Here is a 22,293-nt window from a genome sequence, read left to right on the forward strand (position 1 = left end):
TTTTTTTTTTTTTTTGCGTAGAATAATATTTTATATAAAGGATTTTTACATTAAAATTATGACAAATACTTGTAAAAAAATGTGTTTATTTACACGGAAGTCCAAATTCCTTCGATTGCTATCATTAAATATATTTTTACTTTACCATAAATTACACCTACATCAAGTAGCCGTCAAAAGGCTGAATTAATAAGTGATAAATGTAACCTTTACCTTTGTCATAGTATCATCACTTGTAAGAATTTCAAATTCTGCTCACAAATATTTGGTCATTAGGAGATTTTTGAGATAATTTGTAAAAAGCATATGCTTTTTATTAATGAAAAACAGAAATATTTCCAATCCGAATAAAAGGAGTATTAGATTCGAACCTACGAAAATGCGGACTCAATTTCTTCGAAATCTGCAAAAATATAGTATAAAGAATCCATTTTTCAACCCAAAAATTCCAATTTCTCAATAGCTGCCATTCAAAGTCATTTATTTATTGACCACTAGCACTTCAAGAACCACAGGAAAAATATGTTCGAACCTTTAAAGCTCAAATTACGCTAGCCTTTCTTAGAAGAGAACAAATTTGATAATTTGTCTTACTTGAGCTACAAATCTCAAATGAAAAGATTGGAACTGAAAAATAGATTGATGAAAGTAAATAAATTATTGACGGAGAATAAATTAGACCAGAATAAATAAATAAAAGAATTAGAGAATAAATAAATTAAATGAGATCATCAATCGAATGCAGGAGGTAGACTCAAGCAATGAATCAAACATTTGTAAATTCACTAATTATTAAGAAAATTATGAAAACTCTTGTTCAAAACATCGCACAAAGCAATCTTAAATACTGGTGATACTAAAAATTGTATAATCATTTCAAGATTCTGAATAATTCTGATTCAAGATGAGACAATAATATTTTTTATTCTGGAGTTCATTAACATTTAGACAAACGAAAGCAATTTTGAACAGGAAAGAGATGCTCTTCTCACAAATACATACATCAGAAATACAGGGATTTATCGCTGTTCCTTAATTTAAAAGATTTCCAAAAGAGAAAATTTTTTTTCCGAAAATTACTTTCTCATATTTTATTAACTGTACTTTTAAGCAATAACTGTTTTTTATGAAATGTAATTTTCTTCACATTTTATCAAGTACAATTTCTCCGAGCCAACTGCGTAATTTTCATAATTTCAAAAAAGTAAGAGAAATGTTCTGGCGGGATAAAAACTAAAATCTATTTTGAAATTTCTCGAGGATGGCGATTTTTTCACTTTCCAATACTATGCCAACACTATCTCACCCACAAAGAAATCTTTTGGTCATCCCTACAGCCACATAAAATGTCCCGCTGTACAAGTAACAAATAACGACTAACAATACGAATCGAATGGTGATGGCACAAGAATAGTGGGCGATAAAGACCACCAACGTGCAACAAACCACGGGACAAAAGGGATAGTAAAAAGATAAAACATGCGGCAAAAGCTTCCAATTATCCACTTACATGCTCAAGAAGCAACGAAGTTATGCCCTGCGTCCGAAAAAGGGGGAACGGTGACGTGACGGTCATAAAAAATTACAATGACCACTGATCCCCACACTTAGCACTTGCTGCCTCTGAAGGCGTAACCGATGGCTGGAGGAGGTCAGAAAGTGCAGACGCAACAATTACGAAACCATTCGTCTCTAGTTTTCTCACGGCCATCAAAACAGCCACAAAACGATTTTGCCACACAGGAATGTTGTTCTCGTCTAAAGAAAAATAACCAGAACAATTTCTTCGGTTGACAAACAAATTATGACCATGTCAAGAGGAATTTATTAGTCGGAATCGGTAGATACACGTCTGGCTTAGGCAAAATTTCCACAAGTTTTTTATCATTTTTTTAATTCATCGAAAGTATACGAATGTTTTACTTTTACCAAAATAACATCTTTTAACTGCAATATTTATTTATTTATTACAAATGCCCAGAAGATTGGCTATGATGTCATTAGATTTCTAGCCTTCCAATATATCTGAACTTTACAGTTTAAAAACATAAGTGCAGAGCGCGAATTAAGATGAGTAGCATCAAAAGTTTGATGTTGTCTGCACATAGAGCATAAGGGAGAGTCACAAAGCCTGTCAATACTAAGTATGCGGGCAAACAGTCATGGCCTGTAGTAAGACAGAAAAGTGCCACTTTAACTGCAATATGAGAGCTTTGAATTACGGAAATTTGAATATTTCAACATAACCCAGAGGTTTATTTAGCTTTTTGCACTTACAACTTCTTTTTGGATTAAAAACAAGTTCGTTAACCCTTTTCGAAATGAAAATTTTCCCCACAACCACTAATAGATAAATGCTATATGAAAATCTAATAAATGAATAAAGAACTAACAAAATTTGACAAACAATAGATTTTGCATGGTTGTTTCTTAAATTTTTATAAGATGTTTTAAATGCAGTTTATTATTATTATTTTGTACTATGCTTGAACATTGAAATTATTACAAGGACACTTTAAAAGATTTCGGGATTATAAGACCATTATCTCCCATCGGTTTCAGATCAAAACCAGTTCTAAAAATTCAGATTTAACCTAAAAACGAGAATCCAAATTTTTATTTAAAGCAAAATCATCAAATTTTATATTTGATAGAGTTATCCCCAAAACATATTTATTTTGATTATACATACGATAATTTTTAAAAATTCAGCAACTCTATATTCCCCAAGAGTTCCATTCTTAAACCCATAAAATTTGTCTTACTTTTTAAGAAATGCAACGGAGTCTTATACGACACAAAGGATTTGTTCTACATAATATAAAATCGAGTTATATGAGACATGTATTATCGGACAAATTTACGCAAATTCAAGCTTGTCTCTAATTTGTAATTGGGAAGGTTGTTAGTAAGATACTATTGTTTGAAATTGTCAGCCTTACTATTCCTAGAGTAACAAGATAAACACATTTGTTTTTCTAAACAAAAAAAAAAAATCAATACTGTGAAAATTTTAAATTCACTACAAGGGTTATTTATAGCGCAGTAGGGGGAACTAGTCACAATTTTTCAATCTCATTACAAGAATTCATATAATACGGAAACTCATTCTACCCGAGTCTACTCTAAGTCCTACTAAAAAAAAAAATTAAGAATTGGCGCATGCATTGTATTATTCTTTATTATGATCATCTCATAATATAGTTCGAAATTCAACAATAAGATATAATTTTAAAAAATTAAAGAATTATTTTATAAAAAAATGAATATAAAATATATTTAGCACAGCAAATGTAAATCTGACACATAAAATAAAAACCACAAACTTGACGAAAAGCCTTTTATTTTTAACTAGCCATCATCAGTCACCAGTTAATTCGCCCGTTTAATTAGTTATAAAATTTTTAAAAAGTTGTCAGCAACTTCTTGCATTTCATACTAAAAATTTCAAATTAAAGTTATCAGATAATGTTGTTTTCAATTGAAATTTTTAAACATAACGAATACTATTGTGTAAGATGATAGATAAAATTAAAGATTCAAACAAATGAATACAATAAATCATGTAAAATTTACATTTAAAAATTTGAACTTTAAAAAGACATTATTTTTATGAAAAATTCCAAAATCACAAATTTATTCAATTATTTTCACGTATTAATAATCAAAAATAGATCATCTTCAGGAATACATAAATGCACACTTTAACATTAGACTACAGGTAACTAACCTCTGTTGACAGAATTGTAGATTAATGCATTATCCGCTATCATTTCACAAATACTGATTTGAATTTTCTGCTACGTTATTCAAATAATTTAAAATGCTATTAATTTTAGACTTTCAAAAAAGTGTAAAAAATGTACTTGAAATAAAAAAAAAAATGCGATAACCCTTATACTTTGAATCAATATGATAGAGTATTTAAAAGATAATCATTTCCAATCAGAAAACGACGACGTCCTCATGTTTTGGAGTTCCGTGCTGTGACAAAGTCAAAGTGGTCACGAGCACCTTCACATCAGAATTTGGAATAGCAATTATAATTTGCAAGTTTTAAAAAATTTTATTTCTTCAAAACAATATATTTTCTGTCTTATTCTAATTCAATATTCTTACAACACTATGATTTACATTTATTGCATTTCTAGAATACATAGTATCGAAAAAGAAAGTATTGTAATCGTCAAAAAAATTCTATCTCGAGATTTTGGAGAATCTCTATATTTCAGATACTCCCCCCCCCCCAAAAAAAAAAAAAAAACATGAGAAAGCAACAATTCAACCAACGGGAATTGTTTGTCAAAACTTTCGTGCATACTCTTTAATGAAGATGAATTTTTGTTTTAGACACGCTGAATGAAAACAAAATTCGGAACAAAACCAAGATTGCAGACACAAAATCATAAACCAAATTTAATATATTTAAGTCATTGCGTTTTTGAGTTATCGCGTTTACATGTTTCTGAAAGTACAGATCGGCAGATGGTCAACCTCTCGCCGATTTTACTCGAGATATGGTTGATAAGCGTTTCATTTGGCAGGTGTCTAATATATAGATAAATATATGTACCGAATTTTATCCATCTAGCTTTCTTCGTTTGGTCTCGAGTTAGTAAATATTCGAACAGTCGGAAAGACAAACTTTCTTTAAAAAGATTGTTCTGACAAATGTTTATCAATTTGGTGTAAACACAACATACCAAATTTCATCCATCCAGCTCAAAACATTTTTCAGTTATCTTCATCAAAAAACAATCGGATGTCAAAATTGTGTTTCCCGAACTTAGATGCCTAAACCATGGAGATTCGTCAAAGTTTCAAGTTCATTTTTTTTTTTAATTACAGTACTTTCTCATTGTTTTGTATATGAGAAACTAAAACTGAGCAAACTAGATAAGTAACTTTTACCACATGATCTTTACATCAAAACTATAAACTTGTATTTAATTTTGGAATAAATTCATCGAACAGTGAACTTTTGTCTGTTTGCCCATGTGTATATGAACAAGGTAGCCCTGAAACATAACAAGTGAGATAAGAGAAGTTTTGCATAAAGTCTATAATTTTTTTTAACCGCTAATAATTTTATTCATGTATAAAATGTTGAATTCGACTAACCAAAGATCTGCTTACTTGATAATCTTTAACTTCTATAAAACTAAATGTAAAATGCGCCAAAATACTGTTGTAGTAGAGGGAAGAAAACAACCGCTACATTTGGGAAATTAGGTTGCAGGAATGCACTTGCATTTATCAGCTGCTTTATTGAAACTGTTCGATTGACTGAATTTTCACTGCTATATTTCAATAAAAATTCCACGCAAAAAAAAAAAGAACTTCCATTAAAAAGCTTCCAAAATCAAGTCCTGAAAAATCCTATTTATAATTAGCTAAATTGTAAGTAATTACACAATGAAAAATCAATCAAATCTCATAGCTTTCGTTTCCACAATCAAAAAATAACGTGTATAGCCTATTATACGCAACTCACTTAATTCTATGTTTAACACAAAAAAATTCAGGAGATGTTTTCCATTAAACAGTTTCGTGTAGTTAAATAAATATGAATGAATTTATACAATGTTCACTTTCTACATCAACTGAAGAAAGAGAAAGAATGTAATCGACAAACATTTCAATCCGGAAGTTTTGATGAATCTCCACATTTCAGACCTTGAAATGTGGAGACCTTGAAAATGGGTGTCGAAACTGTGTCTGTCTACGAACACGATAACTGAAACATGTAAAAAACACTGAAAACTATATAAGAGAAATCTGATATGCGGTATCGTCTGAAAACTGCAAATGGCGTAAAAATTTTTGTTTTCAAATTTTAGATGATAGCAGTACTAGGGAAATTTGCCTATTAGTGTACAGATTAGTTCAAACTGCAATTATTTTCTTATGCAACTATTTCCAAAACTAAATATTATCAAGAAAAAAAATTATTACGAATTTTTAGTGAAATGGATTCCATAAAAAAGTTTCAAATAAAAATTCTCCAAAGGCCCACAAGTCACGAAGAACAAAATAATAAATTTATAACTCCATGATATCTATTCCTTGGGTTCAAAAAGCTCAAGGAATAGATATTGAGCTCGTATTCTCAATTTAAAAACTCTAAAAAAGACAAGGCCTATAAAAACACAATTAAACATATCGTCTTTTTTTTTTTTTTTTTTTTTTTTGTCGTTTTTGGCGTAGGAGTAAATAATGTAAATGAAATATTAAAATGCATGATCTTAAATAGCGTAAAAATTGAAAGATTACAAATGTTATATTTTTACTCATTTATATTTAATCATTCATTTGCTAGAGTTTGATCAAATAAATTGACACAGTTTTCTTTTTTTAAGAAATATAGTAGGATAAATCATCGTAAATATTATTTTCAAGCCAATGGTCAATTTTCTGAAGCAAAATTGCCAGAGATCTCGGACACAGTATCCAACGCAGTGCTGCAATATCTCCTTTTTATTTTTGAAATAACCGTGAATACCGCAAGAAGACATCCAGTTCAATCATGTCAGACAGGAGACAGCCCCCCCCCCCCCCAACTAGCTTCTCTACATGGGTGGTAAAGTGCAAGCCATAAAACGCTTATAGAAAAGCAATCAAACACTAAGAAGCCGTCAGCGACTTCTCCCCAAAAAATCGACGTTCCCCTCTACACTCCGTACGAAACTCTCGACTCCCCGAAGGCGGGTCCAGTTTTATTTATTTATTTTTTTCTGAGTTCAGGAATAGGAGATGCTCATACAATTTTACCAACATTTTATTTGTTGATTAATGTATTGGCCAACTCAGGCTCCCAAAGAACATAAGACGTTTATTGGGACGGTAGGGTATTTGAATAAATATAATGACAAATATTACCTGAGAAAAATTACCGAAAGACTAATGCTAAAGTACTATATCTTTGTGAGATAACCAAATTAAATAAATATATCTTATAATGTTGCAATTTCTTTTAATGCTCAGTTTAATATTATCTCACATATTAGTAGCACATTCAAATTCTTAATGCGCCTAGTTCATATATCATATATCTCTCTCTATTTTTATGATTGTTTTCTGGTTTGGGATCAAAGAATAAGATTTTATTTCGCTTGATATGTTGGACAATTTTCATTGTATGAATATATATTTTAGTACACTGGCTTCATGGTCATACTTTGAAAATATGATAACAGGCACTTTCTGCTAACTTTCTAACTCCAGAGTTTTGAACTCTTTCAAGGATTTTTCCCCCTGTTTATCATTATTAAAACGGATTACAAAATCTGAATGAAGTCAAAAATAAAAATAAATAAATTCAACCAAAACTAGAGCAGACGAACCAACTTGGAAATTTAGGAACTATATAAAGAACCATAAATTAATAATTACTGCAATACAGGAAATTCAATGGGCAAGACACTTAATAGGATTGAATAACAAAAAAAAAAAAGCCACTAAAAAATCTTTTTGGCTAAATTATTTAGCACTCAAAAAAGAGAGAGGTCAAAATTTAAGTGGATTGACTGCCTGGAAAAAGAATAATTGGAAAACCTTAGCCAAGAACAGGACAGATTGGAATGGAATTCTGAGGAAAATCAGGACCCATCCTGGGCAGTCGCACCAATAAAGTAGTTCAACCAAAAAGATTTTCAAAAAATATTATCATTTTCAAACACGTTGAGTGTATGCTGCATCTTGCCCCATGAAAATTTACTCGAGCATTGTCTTAATTTTACAATTATAGAAATACGGTTTCTCAGTAGAAGTTGATATTAAAAGTCTACATATACCGCTACACCAAGTATTAGATCAAAGGTCCAAGGTCAAAGGACCTTTTAGATAGTCAACTCTTAAAATTTAATCTGTTAAAATTGTTAGTATTAACCAGAAATTTTAAATTTCTGCCAGTGCCAGTTATATTTTACTAAAATTAAGAGTAGGTATTAAAGTAAAAGCTAGCACCACGCGATCTCCAAAGTATCAGACTAGTTATTACTCCCTAATACTTTCTCTCATACTCATTTATGCAGGTGTTATCCCAGAGAATGCATTGCATGGCACTGGCTACAATAGTTACGAAAAAAGAATCTTGGGCGTGAATTTACTAAAACTATAGTGCGATCCTAGGCCAGTTTTTTTAACGATAAATCTCTGGAATGTGGTTAATAGTATCCAAAAATCGAATTTGTATTTTAAACGCGCTTTAAACACTCGATTGAAACAGAAATTTGACATAGAAGTACACTTGTAGTTACAAAATCCCGTACCAAATTTGGTATATTTAAGTCATTGCATATTTGAATTATCGCGCTTATTTGTTTCTGAAAATACAGATCGATAGACGGTCAACTTCTTGTTGGATTTCATTCAAAATTTTTGAGCATCTACACTAAATATATTAAATCTGTGTACCGAATTTTATCAAGTTCTCTTCGTTTCGTAGTTACCGTGTTAACATATATTCGGACAGCGGAACAGATAGATTTCCTCAGAATGGATTTTGCTCAAAATCTGACAGAAATCTACAATTTTTATATAATGACAGTATACCAAATTTCATCTGTCCAGCTCAAAGCGTTTTAGAATTATCTTTTTCAGAGACAGACATTTTCCAAAAATGTGTTTTGGGAAAGCCGAAAGGTCTAAAACATGGAGAAACGACAAAATCTCAAGTTCGAATTTGTTGACGATTACATTTTCTTTTACTTCGTATGCAAGAAAATACAATGCAGTTAAAAACTGAATGGAAAATTGTCAGCATTAAATAATTTTTATTGCGGACGGAAGATAAAGATAACTATAGTGTTTTGCCTACAAACGACATCTTTTCTACTTCTTTCTTCTTTTTTTTTTCCCATTACAAATAGAAATGCAATGCCTTCAAATTTTACTTTAACCAAAACGAAGAACTGAATTTGATTAATGAAAAATAACCACAAAACAGATATTTAAAATTATTGAACAAAACTATATATGATTTCAACCATCAGACTGAAATCAGTTTCCTACCGTAATACTTTTATAATCTCTTATTAGTTGACGATCTCCCATTTAAAAAACTTTTTGATAAAAGCAACTTTTTAGAGAGTAATACGAGAGAGTGAAACACGGCCATTCCACAAATGTTTGTAACAAAATTAGAAATTTAATTACAATAGTAAGAATATTTATTATTTTAAAATTGAAATATAGTTGTCTTAAAAAACCAGGAATAAGGCAAAATAAGTAATTAGAATCCCCCCCCCCCAACTTTTAGTCAAAATAGCTATATTTAAAGATGTGCAATTTAGAAATAACTGCATGAAACAGAAATTTACAAAAATGACGAAGAAATATATATAAATACAACTTTACCAACCTTAATTTCTAATTATTTGCCTCTAACAAAAAAAAAAAAAAAAACTTTCAAATGCGAAAGTTGGTAGAATGACGGGGCAGTAGTTCAACTCTTTGAATAATTTTTTGTATCTTCGTAAAGAAGGTATGGGGAAATAAAAATTTTCATTTCCATTCTACATCACTAATTTTACCTCTTTCTATTGGATGGCTCATCTGTGAAAGTTCAGGCCGGGATCTAGTAGTAAGGCATCGGCTTTGGGACCACAGAATTCCATCTTCAAGACCTGATTTCACCAAAGAAACGCTGTGTAAGCGGGTCTAGTGCATGTTAAATCCGTCAGGGCCAAATGTATTCCCGCTAATGTGGTGCAGAAATTTGGTAACAAAGATGCCAGCTCAGGTGACGTCCTCGTCATCTGACGGCAGCTCAAAATTATGAGTTCCATCCCAAAATAGCCTTAGTGTTACTTTAAAATGGGATGTTAATATAATTATAAACTCGGTGTAGAATACATACATACATTTATATGTGACCATGATCAGAGAAGCCCTGCAGAAATTTCGAAGAAGTCTTGTCATGAAAATAATAATGTATTTTTCACAAAGAATTTGCCTATTTACAGCCAGTGACTATTAAAGTTTAAAGTTCACAATAAATGGGAAACTATGATGGTATGTGGTATTGTGTTTTTTTTTTTTTTTTCCCCGTGTTTAAAGTTGATAAAGATCTCCATGAAATAAGACAACCTCTGTTTATTATACAGCATCCCATTACACACACACACACACAAATCAAACACAGATACATAACTTCTGCTTAACTGAATAGACTAACTTAACACAAATATGCATAAGATTTCACCTAGTCATTCCATTTTACACACTTTTTTCCTCTATATACTTGATGATCTCTGACAACCCCCACCCCAGGGCGGAAAAAAACTGTCCGATTGAGTAAGTGTCATATATATTAAACAAACTAATTAAATGGACTTCCTATATCTCAGCTTAAGGTCTCATCAAATTTACCTCCGTTAACATATATAAGAGCTGTATTCAGAATTATTTGACTGGTATCACGATATACCGAATCACTTTTCCTGAAATATCAGGTTATCGCTCACTAACATACTAGTAATTGGGAAAAAGAAACAAAAATATCAACAAAGCACAGAAAGAACCTAATATTTTCATATTTCCGAAGAATAATTTCTGCGCATCTTCTTCGATGAATCCTTTCTTGGAAAGTTACAATCACAATAGAGGAAAAGTAACCTGAAACCAGAAGAAGAAAAATGGAGATAGTACTTAGTAATTGGTGAGAAAAGAGGGAAAGACCTCCCACGTCTTTTAAGGGGGGGGCGAAGATGTCATACAATGGAAAAAGTGTTCCAGGAAGATCATGATTCACAAAACTTGGTCCAATACAAAACAAGGATCGGGGATATATCGTTATCTAATGAATCAAGTAATATGGCTATTACTTATAAAGAAAGTAAATCAAGAGAGGCGTATTTTATCCATTTAAAAATTTGTATAATTCATATTATAATTTTTTATCCACACAAAGATGATGAAAATTGAAAAACATTTTGATCTCTACATTGTGGAACCTTTTTATAATGGAAGAAATCAGATATATGAAAAGGATGAACATAACTTCTAACCTAAAAATGACTGGATGCCATTTGCATATTTCAGTTACTCCAAAACCTATTAAGTTCATAAATAGCGGTATTTACGAAAAATTGCGATTTTTCCAAATAATCGCTTCAAAACAAAAATGTTATACGCAGTGAATAAAAAAAAAAGTTGGACAGCAGGCCTGCACAATTTCCCTGTTTAATAATTTTGCACTATATTATACATTTAAAATAAAACAAATTTCAGAACAAAGACAATTTCAAAAATAAATCAAACAGCTTGATTTGATTTCATATTACATAAATTATAAATTTAAAAAAAAACATTACGATGATATCACTTTTGATAGAAAAAAAAACAACCTTGGGCACTTACATAAGGTCATAAAAAAACTTTTGTATTTAAGACAAAAACACTACACTTCGTATGAGGTTCCTTGATTGCTATAACAGGTTGTAACCTCTTATTCATATAAAGGGCCACCTTTTCAGTGAAGTCTATTTGTACACTGTTCCATATATTTTGATGAACACCATTTAGTTCCTTTTTATTTTTTATTGCCCCCTCTCATAATTTTTTCTCCATAAACGCCCACATTCTCTATAGGATTCAAATCAGGACTCAGTGGGATATGGAGCAGTATTTTCTGTACATTATATTATAACCATTCTCTCAGGATGCTTAGGATCGTTATCTTGAACCAAAGAGTAGTTCCTATTTAAATTGAATTTTGCTTGGTAAATTCTATTTTAGAATATTCAGATCCACCATTTTGTCCATCATACCTTCAATAAACACAAAATATTCAACTCCGTTAGATCCCATTGCACCTCACACCATAACGCTACAACCACCGTGTTTAACAGTTGCATTTATAATTGCAGGACTTAGCGCCATACCTTCCTTACGTCACATCATCGAATCCAAACAAATTAAATTTTGACTCGTCAGTAAAAATAACAGAATTCCAGAAATCTTTGAGCTTTCCAACATTGTGCTCAGCATATTCACATTTCTGGCAGATAAGTATAGTTACTTTTGTGGTGCATAAGCTCTACATTTCTTAGAATGTAAAAAACTCCTTATAGTATAGACAATGACAACAGATTCTTCCTTCAATTATCTTGCTATCTTTATTGCTGAAATGTTAGGATTCTCTCAATATTCATCTGTCTGTTTTAAGCAAAGAAATTCTTTGGAGGGCCGATATTGTCTCAGTAAAAATCCATATATTTTATATGTATTATGTAATGCATTCGATCAATTAATTACATACTCTAACTCAAATCTTTGACTGGGACTCGTGCCAAAAAATATTCTGTGCGTCTTTAAACTTTGCATATAGCAACACACAGTGCATATAAAATAAATGTAGAAGTTGTTGTTTTTTGTTTTGTTTTTGCAGTGAAAATCTCAAAATTTCTTCTTTACATTACTTTAAAATTAAAAGCAATATTTTATTGAATTACATTAAAACCATATCAAACTGGGAAGAAATTACTTTTTAAAAAAATATTTCATTTTAAAAGCACAACTTCCTTAAAAAATGTTGAGCAATAAAATAAATTCTTTTTGCTGTCCCACTTTTTTTTTCACTGTATACAAAAAATAATTATATATAATGAGTCAACAAACGATTTTCAAAATAATCTTTTATAAGGATCCTAACCCTTACGAGTTTCTACTCCTAGGAACCAGCGAGAGTAGTCTTCCCAAAACTTTGGCACATACTCTATAATAAATGTGTTATCCCCACACCCAGCAAAAAAATTTTGGATCTTGGGGAAGGCACCAAATGGAATGGACGCCGTTCATGGAATTGGCAACAATAGTCACAAAATATTAATCTTTGGAATGATATGATTTCAGCATTTTCATTGAATCTACTGTATAATCCTTGGCTTGAGATTCTTTACAATGGACTCTTTTTTTTTTTTTTTTTCTACATTCAACTTTGTACTTAACAATTTTATAATGCTAAAACAAAGCTTCAAAATCAACATATATTATTATTAATTATTACTAGTAGTAATACATATATTAGTAATTAGTATTAATGGTTTTGTTTTGGTCTCAGTTTCATTTGTTTTCAGCTTTTATTATAAAAGTCTGATTTAACAACAACATTTAAACTTCTAGGAAAGCATTCAACGAAGAGGCTACCAGAATTTCCCGATTGAAAAGGCATTGACAGCACTAAGAGAAGAAAATAAAAACCCAAGAAAGCCCCTCTCCCCGTACCAAAATAAAATGTTGTAGCATTGTATATGTTTATACAGTAAGATGGTTTGAAAAAATAAATCTTTCATGTGACGCAATACTGCGGAAAAATTGCAAAATGATGAGAAATATAATGAAGAATTTAATTATTTGATTTATTGATATCTCTACTGAAGCATCATCACATGGCATTTCAAAGGTATAAATAATAATGGAGAAATTCGACTGCTTATTATTACTTAAAAAAAAAAAATTTCTCTATATATGCTTATTATCGAATTAGCTGTTAAGTATTTACCTATTAAGAGTAATAAAACTATTTTATTAAAAATGATAATTCGTAGCATTTTTTATTGAGCAGAAGGGAAAATAAATCTAGATTATCCCCGTAAATGGCATGTTTTGACACAAAAGAAAAAAATGCAGAAAATTATGACACTCTCCCAAATATCGGTTTTTTAAAATTATTTCGTGAAAGTAAAGTCGAAAATAAATCCATTTTGAAAGAATTTTTTTGTCATTTATTTTTAGTATATCAAAAACAAAATTTTTGATATCTGGAAATGTAATCATGGATGAAGAAGTTAAATCATTATAAACAATGAAGTGTACACGATCTATGAAGAAACCGGAAGTGTTCGTCGTCTTAGAACGTTAGTAAGAGTGCGATTTCAACAGGCTTTTGAATTAGCGCAACAAACTTCTAGACATATGTTCAAATAAGGAAGTTTTCATACAGAGGTATAAAAAGTAAAAACGGTGAAGTCGGTACTAAAATAACATTCTTTTATAACTACATTTTCGATTCTTCTCAGGAAATTAGAATTTTACTAAAAAATTGAAAGCGATAAGACAATCTAGCACCCCTCTCAGCATTTCCTCTCTGAAACAGAATAAACCAACATTAGGTTAAAGCTCATTTCGGTGAAAATTAATAACACTTCTAGAATAGAAATGGATCCACAGTGTAATAAATGATTCTTCAGAAAACATCATTATCAATTAGTATTTAGAAGAACATAACTTTTCAGATGAGTGTTGTGGTTTGGATTATCACATTTAAGTTTAAACTTACAGTGCATCGTGTAGCCATTTGATTACACATTTCTATTTCAATTTATAAGCTTCACTTGGCTCTTCCAAAGGGCAACAATAAATGTTCGGTAATGCTTTTTAATAAACATTTGTAGAAAAGACAGAAAAATGGCAACAGCTCTACTAGAATTAGATTTAAACTGGAAACTTGGAAAAATACCTAGATGGCTGCTGTGCAAATAAATCTACCATTAAAAGTGTTACAAGGTTTTTTTTTTTTTTTTTTTTTTTTTTTTTTGCATTGTAAAAAATATATTGGTTAAAAGGGAGTTTTATTTTGAAAGCAGAACTGTTGCAAATTTTATAGCAGAATTATTATAATGCGATTTGCGCCTTTGGAATATTATTTAATCTATACTTATAATAAAGCTCAATGTGTGTGTGTGTGTGTGTGTGTGTGTGTGTGTGTGTGTGTGTGTGTGTGTGTTGGCGCTCTACAGGCCAGACCGTTTGACCTACAGCTACCAAATTTGGTACATGTATACCTTGGAGGTCGGGAATGTGCACCTGGGGTTCCTTTTTTCGAATTTTTAATTAGAATTTTAATTATTAATTAAAAACTAACTTTTCCGCCAAAAAAATCTTCCATTTTCTCCATCCGCCAAATGACTAAGGCTTCCGTTTTATTTTCTCCCAACAGTAATGAGGCTAGGGTTAATATTTTTCGGCGGATTATTTCAAACGATTTTGTCTATTTTCTTAATGTTTTATGCATTTAAAATTAAACATTGTTAATTAATCCATGTTTCAGATTCATTCTGAAGTACTTTTGAATTAAAATAACACAGAATAAAGGAAATTAAAAATGTATAATCTGCATAGCGTTACCCCAACTGGCGTAGAAAAATTCACGCATTTGCGTTAACGTAACTGGCGAAGAAAATTCACGCATGCGCACTGTGTTCTGATTGTTGCCATGGCAACCGTTATGAACGGATGATTTAAATTATTTTTAGGTTAGTTGCATGCTTTTGTAAGTAAATTGTATTTATGTTAGTTATATATTTTTTGTATATGCTTATAGTTTTAAGTACATCGTTTTTTAAGTAGTTTTTTTAAACCTGTTTTCAATGATTTAAATTATTTTTAAGTTAGTTGCATGCTTTTTTTAAATTAAATTGTATTTATGTTAGTTATATATATATTTTGTATATGCTTATAGTTTTAAGTACATCTTTTTTTAAGTAGTTTTTTTAAATCTGTTTTCGACCGATTATTTTAAACGATTCATTTTATTTTCTTAGTGTTTGATGCATTTAAAATTAAACATTGTTAATGAATCGATCCGTTCATGATGAATCTGAGAAAATTTTGTTGACAAATTCTTGAGATATTACATAAATTAAAAAAGATATTCTTTAGTGCCCATAAAGTTTAAACGCTCAGTGACTCTATTATCAGTAACCATATTATTAAAAAAAATGCTTTGTTTCAGTAAAAAATATTATTATATTAATTGCAGATTAATCATTTACACTTTAATTTAAAGCATACATTCTACGAGGGGTAACATAAAATTAGAGAGAAACATATCACATTATGACTAAAAGCTTTTATAATATTATGAGTGAATTATATGACAATCAAAATTTGAAGTTTTAAAATATTTTGCTGAAGAATCTATTAAAGTTGGAATTGCCTAAAATATTTAATTATTAAAATTTTAACGAACATTAAGATTGGCGAACCGGCTGGTCGCCAAAGGCGGCTAGTTCATAATATAGCCATGGCATTTTTTTCTTTATGTAACCAAGAAAAAATATAAAAAAAGTTTTAATATTTTTTTCTAAATTATATGCAGCTATTCAAAACATTATATATATATATATATATATATATATATATATATATATATATATATATATATATATATATATATATATATATAGTGAGTGTGTGTTCCTTTTTTTGCAGGGGGAGGGGGAGTATTTTTTCAAAACTTGATATATCCAATAAGATTTTCCCTAGAACTACCTTCTCTCCCAATGCCTACCCCAATTTTTCTTCCTTCCTTCTCTGTCAGTTTCCTTTGGCACTTACCACAGACTCGGACCTTTAAACAGAATATTTGATTTTTTAAAAAAAGCAAGGAAAAATTACGTTAGGAATTATCAGTTTGTTGTGTTCCTGGAAATCTCTGTAAAATGGATACATCACTTTCGATAAGATATAAAATTTTATATTCACATCAGTATAATAAAGTACTCAAAACAATAAAGTAAAATTGATGGCAAACTAAACGCATTCAATAAATAAGATAACATAAGCACACACAAAAAAAAAACACTTTTATTAAATTCAAAATGCAGCTAACATAAAAATTTACAGACTCCAAAATCTCAGGAGATAGTAAATATAATTGATTGCATATTTAATCTGGAATTAATTAATCTAACAGAACCAATTATACAATTTAAAATATGTGTGAATTGATATTTCTCGAGAAAATTATTTTTTCTAGGCCAAACAATATACTATCTGCTAATTAGAGATTCTTGACCTTATTTGTCACAAAAAAAAAAGGGGGGGAGCATTCTCCACTTAACCAAAAATTTTGGGAAATGCTTACAATTTTTTTTTTCACAGGCTGTTTGGGAGGAGATATCTCTACTCTACCAAATAAACAGCTATTGATGAACTTGGCAATCAAATTGGATCATCTGCATAAACATATAAAAGAAAAAAGGAAATCATTAAAATACAGGGAAGAACAATAGAATGGTACTTGGAAAAATATGTATTCCTATCAATATGTGGATTAAAAATGACATTTCTTAACGTTTCTCGGAGAAATACAGTTAAAATTGCTTGAAGATTAATTTTCCCCACAATTTCACATTCTAAGTCTTTGTTATGAACTTTCATAATGAAAAATGACTTGTAATTAAAAAGTCAAGTGTAGTTTAAGAGTTTTAAAGAGTAAAGGAAATCTTGTTTTCACTTACTGAACTGTTTTAGATTTCAAAATAATTAAGTTTTAAGTTAAAATGCCAGGTGCATTTGTGGCTTTAATTTCACATCTTTCTACAGAGAGCATGCTTAAAAAAAGACTCTCAGAAACAGAGTAATTGTATAAAATGAAGAAACCAAACCAAAATATTTGTATTGTCAGTAAAATTTTATGACAAAGATTTTACTGACAATACAAATATTTATGAAGAATGTTAATTCAAGAAGTTAGAAGATACCATTTAAAAAGTGATTAAAGCTACAAGTGGCTGGAATACTGCTAAATGAAATAAAAACCCTTCATGTAGGTCTTAAGGTTATGAAAAGAACTCTGTTAATTTTAATATGTTTTATTTCCATAAAAAATATATTACTCCAGTTTAAAATTAAATTTTACATTACAAGAAATTTGTTATCACTGCTATCAACTCTTATTGTTCTATTTACCAATCAAATACTTGCCTCAAAGAACAACACAGCAAATAATGTCATCCTGCAGATAAAGCTGTATTGTGGTGCAATGATAAGCAAGGAAGGTATTAGAAATTATCCTATAACTTTTCGCAGATTGATTAAAGAAAAGTAATATATTGCAAAGAGATATATTATGACAAAGAGATTTTCCAAACTTGTCACATGTGGGACTTGATCAGGTTTCACTGGGTCATATAATTAGAATTATATACTGATCTATTCAAAAGCCACCTACACTGTATATCATTAAAATCTTATATGTTCAGATTACAAGAAGTGGCTATGCATTTTCTGTTTTGCTTTTTTAATATAATTTTTTGTTCTAGTATGTCTAAAAAAATTCCTTCAAGTAATATGTCGTTTTCAAGCAATTTATTTCACCTATAATAATTAATGTCTATGGATTTTTTCTATGGAAATTTTATTTGATTTGAAAAATTAAATTAAAAATGTTATAAGCATGAAGCTCTTTCTACGCAAGAAACCAGCGGATTTTATGGGAAAACAACAAAGCCCCATTTTGCTGTCTAACTTGAAAAGACCTGGATATACTAAAGTTATTCTTTTCTGAAGAAGTAATAAAGGTATTTGAAAAAGTTAAATAATAATTTTAAAAAAAGTTTTTTTTAGTATTTCCAGACTATTAAAATATGGTTGAGAAGTTCAAACGCTTAAAACAAAATGGCAATAACTACCACTCTTGAAGCATTCAATCCAAAGCTACAACTGTCCAAAAACGTTGTTAGGCAGTTTATCAAGAGGAAGAAAAATTTCAAACTACTAACCTGGCAAAATCAATAAATGAGCAATTGTCGCATAAAAGAATAGGTCATCTTCATACACAAAGAGTAATATGAATGGTGATGTGTTCAAAAATCCCAGTGAAGACAGAAATAGAGAAAACAAGAACACTATACAATTTGTTTTCTGGGAAAGATGAAGAAAACTAAATTTCCTATGAAAGAAATAAAACAAGCTTGATCACCAACTTATTCACTTAGATGTATAGAATGGTTCTGATGTTGGTTTAAACTACCTAGTAGCTTTTCTGAGCAATTATTCTTGGTACACTGACTTAATAAACCTCTCTTTAATGCAACATGTTGCTTGCTGATGCAATCAGAAGTGCCAAATTATTTCTAGTTAATGCAGTAAACATCATTAAAAAACAGATGTCTAATCACAATATTGAATTACAAGATATGTCATAATATTTAGACTGGGAAGACATCAAATATAATAATTTAAGAATATTTTATTGCAGAATACTTTCTACACTGAATAGCATACAAATCAAGAAAAAAACTAACTCCAACAGCAGAATAATGTGTCATAGTTCAATAGTGGAAGGTGCTAAAGCTATGAGCTCTAGAACATCAAAAGGGTTGCCCAAATATATGAAATTTGAGTAAAATGTTTTCCCAGTCAAATAAAAATTACCTCTTATAGATGTTAAGTAGAAGGATATTTTTATATTTCATGAGTGAGAAAGATATATTGCTTCTGAGATCCCTCACTCCAAGTAAAAGTGATTCAGAAAACCTTGAAATAGTGCAAGGCAATGATAGTTCTATAGATGAAACTGAAGGAGAAATGGAAAAGATCACACTTCCAAATGTGATTGCTACAAATGAAACTAGAAAAAGCAATAGAACCAAAGATTGCCAAAGCATTTTAAAAATATATATTGTAAAATGCGAAAGAAGACATGAAAAATGAATCTAATTTTTATATCGGGCAAAAAAAGAGAGTACAAGTTGAGAGAAACAATGAATTCCCTCTATGCAGAAAATTGGGAGGAAGCTATTAATGAATAATTTGACAATTTGAAGTGAAATCAGACTTGGCAAACAGTCCCAAAACACTAAAAACATCACTGGTAGATGATTAATTTCAAAGAGAATATGCAAATATTTACATCCTGGTGTTAACTTTAGTGAGGCTTTGAGAGGAGCAAAGATATTGACTTTAAGATTGACTTTATTTATTTAGTGGGTCATGCCGTAAAAGATACATAGTTTTTTTTTGTTTTTGTTTTTTTTTACATACCACAAAAAGACAATATGGCTGATATGCATACTAAGTCTGTCAACAAGTTTTGTATTGACTAAAATTATTTTATTATAGATATGTTATTTGTAGCTTCTTTCTTAAAAAAGGAATATATCAGCAGATAGAAAGGCCACCTACGTAATATAATAAAATATATATATTAATACTAATATTACATGAAACAGCAATGTTTTTTGTATTTGTTTTTAATATAGTTTTTACTTTAATGTGTCAATATAAAACTCCTTTAATATGCTTGTTTTCAAGCATTTATTTTATCCACAATAAAACTAATTTTATTTTTTATGTTTGAACATTTTATTTGATTGTAACGATCAAATTTAAATAATTTAACTTGTCAGTAAATGAACAGAGCCGATGAGCAAAAATGCATTGACATCAAATCGACAAAAAATCATTGGCAGAGCTGATGATGCATTGGCATCAAATTTTGTGAAAGCATTAGTTCAGTTTTGGACACTAAAAATAGACCCCAAAATATACATTTTAGCAACATGCAATGATATTCAATGGAACTTTCATAGTACAGTAAATTTCACATATTATTAACTATATTTAATGATTAGCTTTCCTTTTAAGAATGAAGAATTTGAAATTAAGGTAAATATCTCATTAACATTCTTAATGAATAGTAGCTTCATCTAGAAGGCCAATAAAAATATTTATTTAATCATGAATTCAAAGAAAAACTGAAGGGGAAGCTATAGCCAAAAGAAAATTTCTGGCAGAAATGTGTGGCAATATCAAGCTAGGAAACATACTGAATTATTTATTTAAACTATGTTCTTTAAACTGAGCATTTTTCTATTGCTGTAATCAATATGACTCCTCTAAAAGCCAAATTTTCCAAAAGACACACTTTACAATACAATAACAAATAAAAAATACTCCCTACATGTTTCCAAATTGTGATTAAATCAATAAAAATGATCAGCATTCATGATGAATTTTAAACATTAGTAACAAGAGACATAGTTAAAAATTATGTAACAGGTTTTCATACAAATAGACATTTTATAACACAGCATTACTGGAGTTTTATTATTTGTTTTGTTTTTAATATGAAAACACATTTTTTCAATAAAATTCCAAATATTTGTTGTCTAAGATACTGCCAATCATATTCTCATTTTAAATAAAAGTTACATAGAAACAATTTTAATATAATTTGTAATCATGCCAAAACAATAAAGAATAAATATCAATACCTATAAATTTATGTATTGTTGTTAAAAATTATAACAAAAATTATAATATTTAAAAAAAATTATTATCAGATTTCAAACTATGACTTTAATATAAATTTTGGAAAAAAAATTGCAAAAACAAATTTTATTTTATGAAGAAATAAAATAGAATATTGTAAATAATTAAATATTCAGAACATCTGAATTATATTTGTTTATCATGAAAAGAAATATTGTTAATAATAATACCTCACTCCAAGATTTGGATAGATACTTTTTAGTATAGCCACAACCAATTGCTTCAAAATATTAATTCCATACATGCTTTTGCCCAAAAAACCTTCTTCTAAAGTCTGTAAAATATATATAAAAGTTTAAGAAATCATCCAACAAATAAAAATACATTTTCATGAATAAAAAAACTGGTTCAGAAACATTTTTTTAATATAATGTTTTAGTTCAATGTTTTTTAGTTCAAGTCTTTCCTTGAAAGGGAGTTTTAATAAAATACCTAGAATATCGTAAAATAACATAACATATAGTGAAATTTGTTAATATTTAACGCAGAATACAATATGAAATATATAGGATTCCATTCCTTTTTTACAATCTTTTTATCTTTACAATATTCAATAACAACTCAAGTTAACAGTAGATTATGACAAATGTCTGTGAATGGGCAATCATAAATGAATGACAAAAAGTGTAAATGTATATCTTCAAAGTAAGATAAATCCTATAAAATAAAATGCAGTTTCATTATAGAGAACATTCTTTTTTACTATTGATATCTAAATTCTTCTGAAATAAAACATTACTTTTTAATAATTTAGGATTATATTTAAATCAGCATAGTAGTATATATCATAGTTTTCATAGTACTGACAATATGGATTATAATTGGTTTCTTTCACTCAATTCAAAATTGATTATGAATGAGAGAGCAGAAATTACTAATAATTTTTCAGAAAAACCCAAAACTTGGATTTTTTTTTTTTTATTTGTTGTTGTTTCAAATTATAATCTTAGAGTTAAACTATTTTTTAAAAAAGTAGGTGTATTAAATAAACAATTGAGGTTGCTGTTTTTACATTCCATTAGTTCTTGTCACTGGAAGGTGCTACAGGCAGCTAATTTAGATTTTTATACAAAAATTTCTTAATTTAATTTCCTCTAAGACCACATATAAGATTTCAGATGAAATTCAATATTCTATACTAATGCTATTTTTACAATAATCAATTATTTTATCATTTAAAATGAACTGTAATACAGGTAAGTACATTGTTAAATAATTAGGGGATATTAT

At 29.3% G+C, this 22,293-nt stretch overlaps 1 protein-coding gene across 2 annotated transcripts in view; it reads right to left on the minus strand.

The window, feature by feature from the left end:
* Window positions 1-22,293, minus strand: part of LOC129972396 (uncharacterized) — a 61,559-nt gene that overhangs the window by 32,476 nt on the left and 6,790 nt on the right. For both annotated transcript variants that reach the window (XR_008784855.1, XM_056086521.1), the window contains exon 3: window positions 21,234-21,337. Coding sequence is in view for 1 of the 2 variants with exons in the window: in XM_056086521.1 (XP_055942496.1) it covers window positions 21,234-21,337 (104 nt within the window). In the remaining variant the exon portion in view is untranslated. The remainder of the gene's footprint in view (window positions 1-21,233; window positions 21,338-22,293) is intronic.

The sequence above is a fragment of the Argiope bruennichi genome, chromosome 6 (genome assembly GCF_947563725.1).
Source record: "Argiope bruennichi chromosome 6, qqArgBrue1.1, whole genome shotgun sequence".
Lineage (NCBI taxonomy): Eukaryota > Metazoa > Arthropoda > Arachnida > Araneae > Araneidae > Argiope > Argiope bruennichi.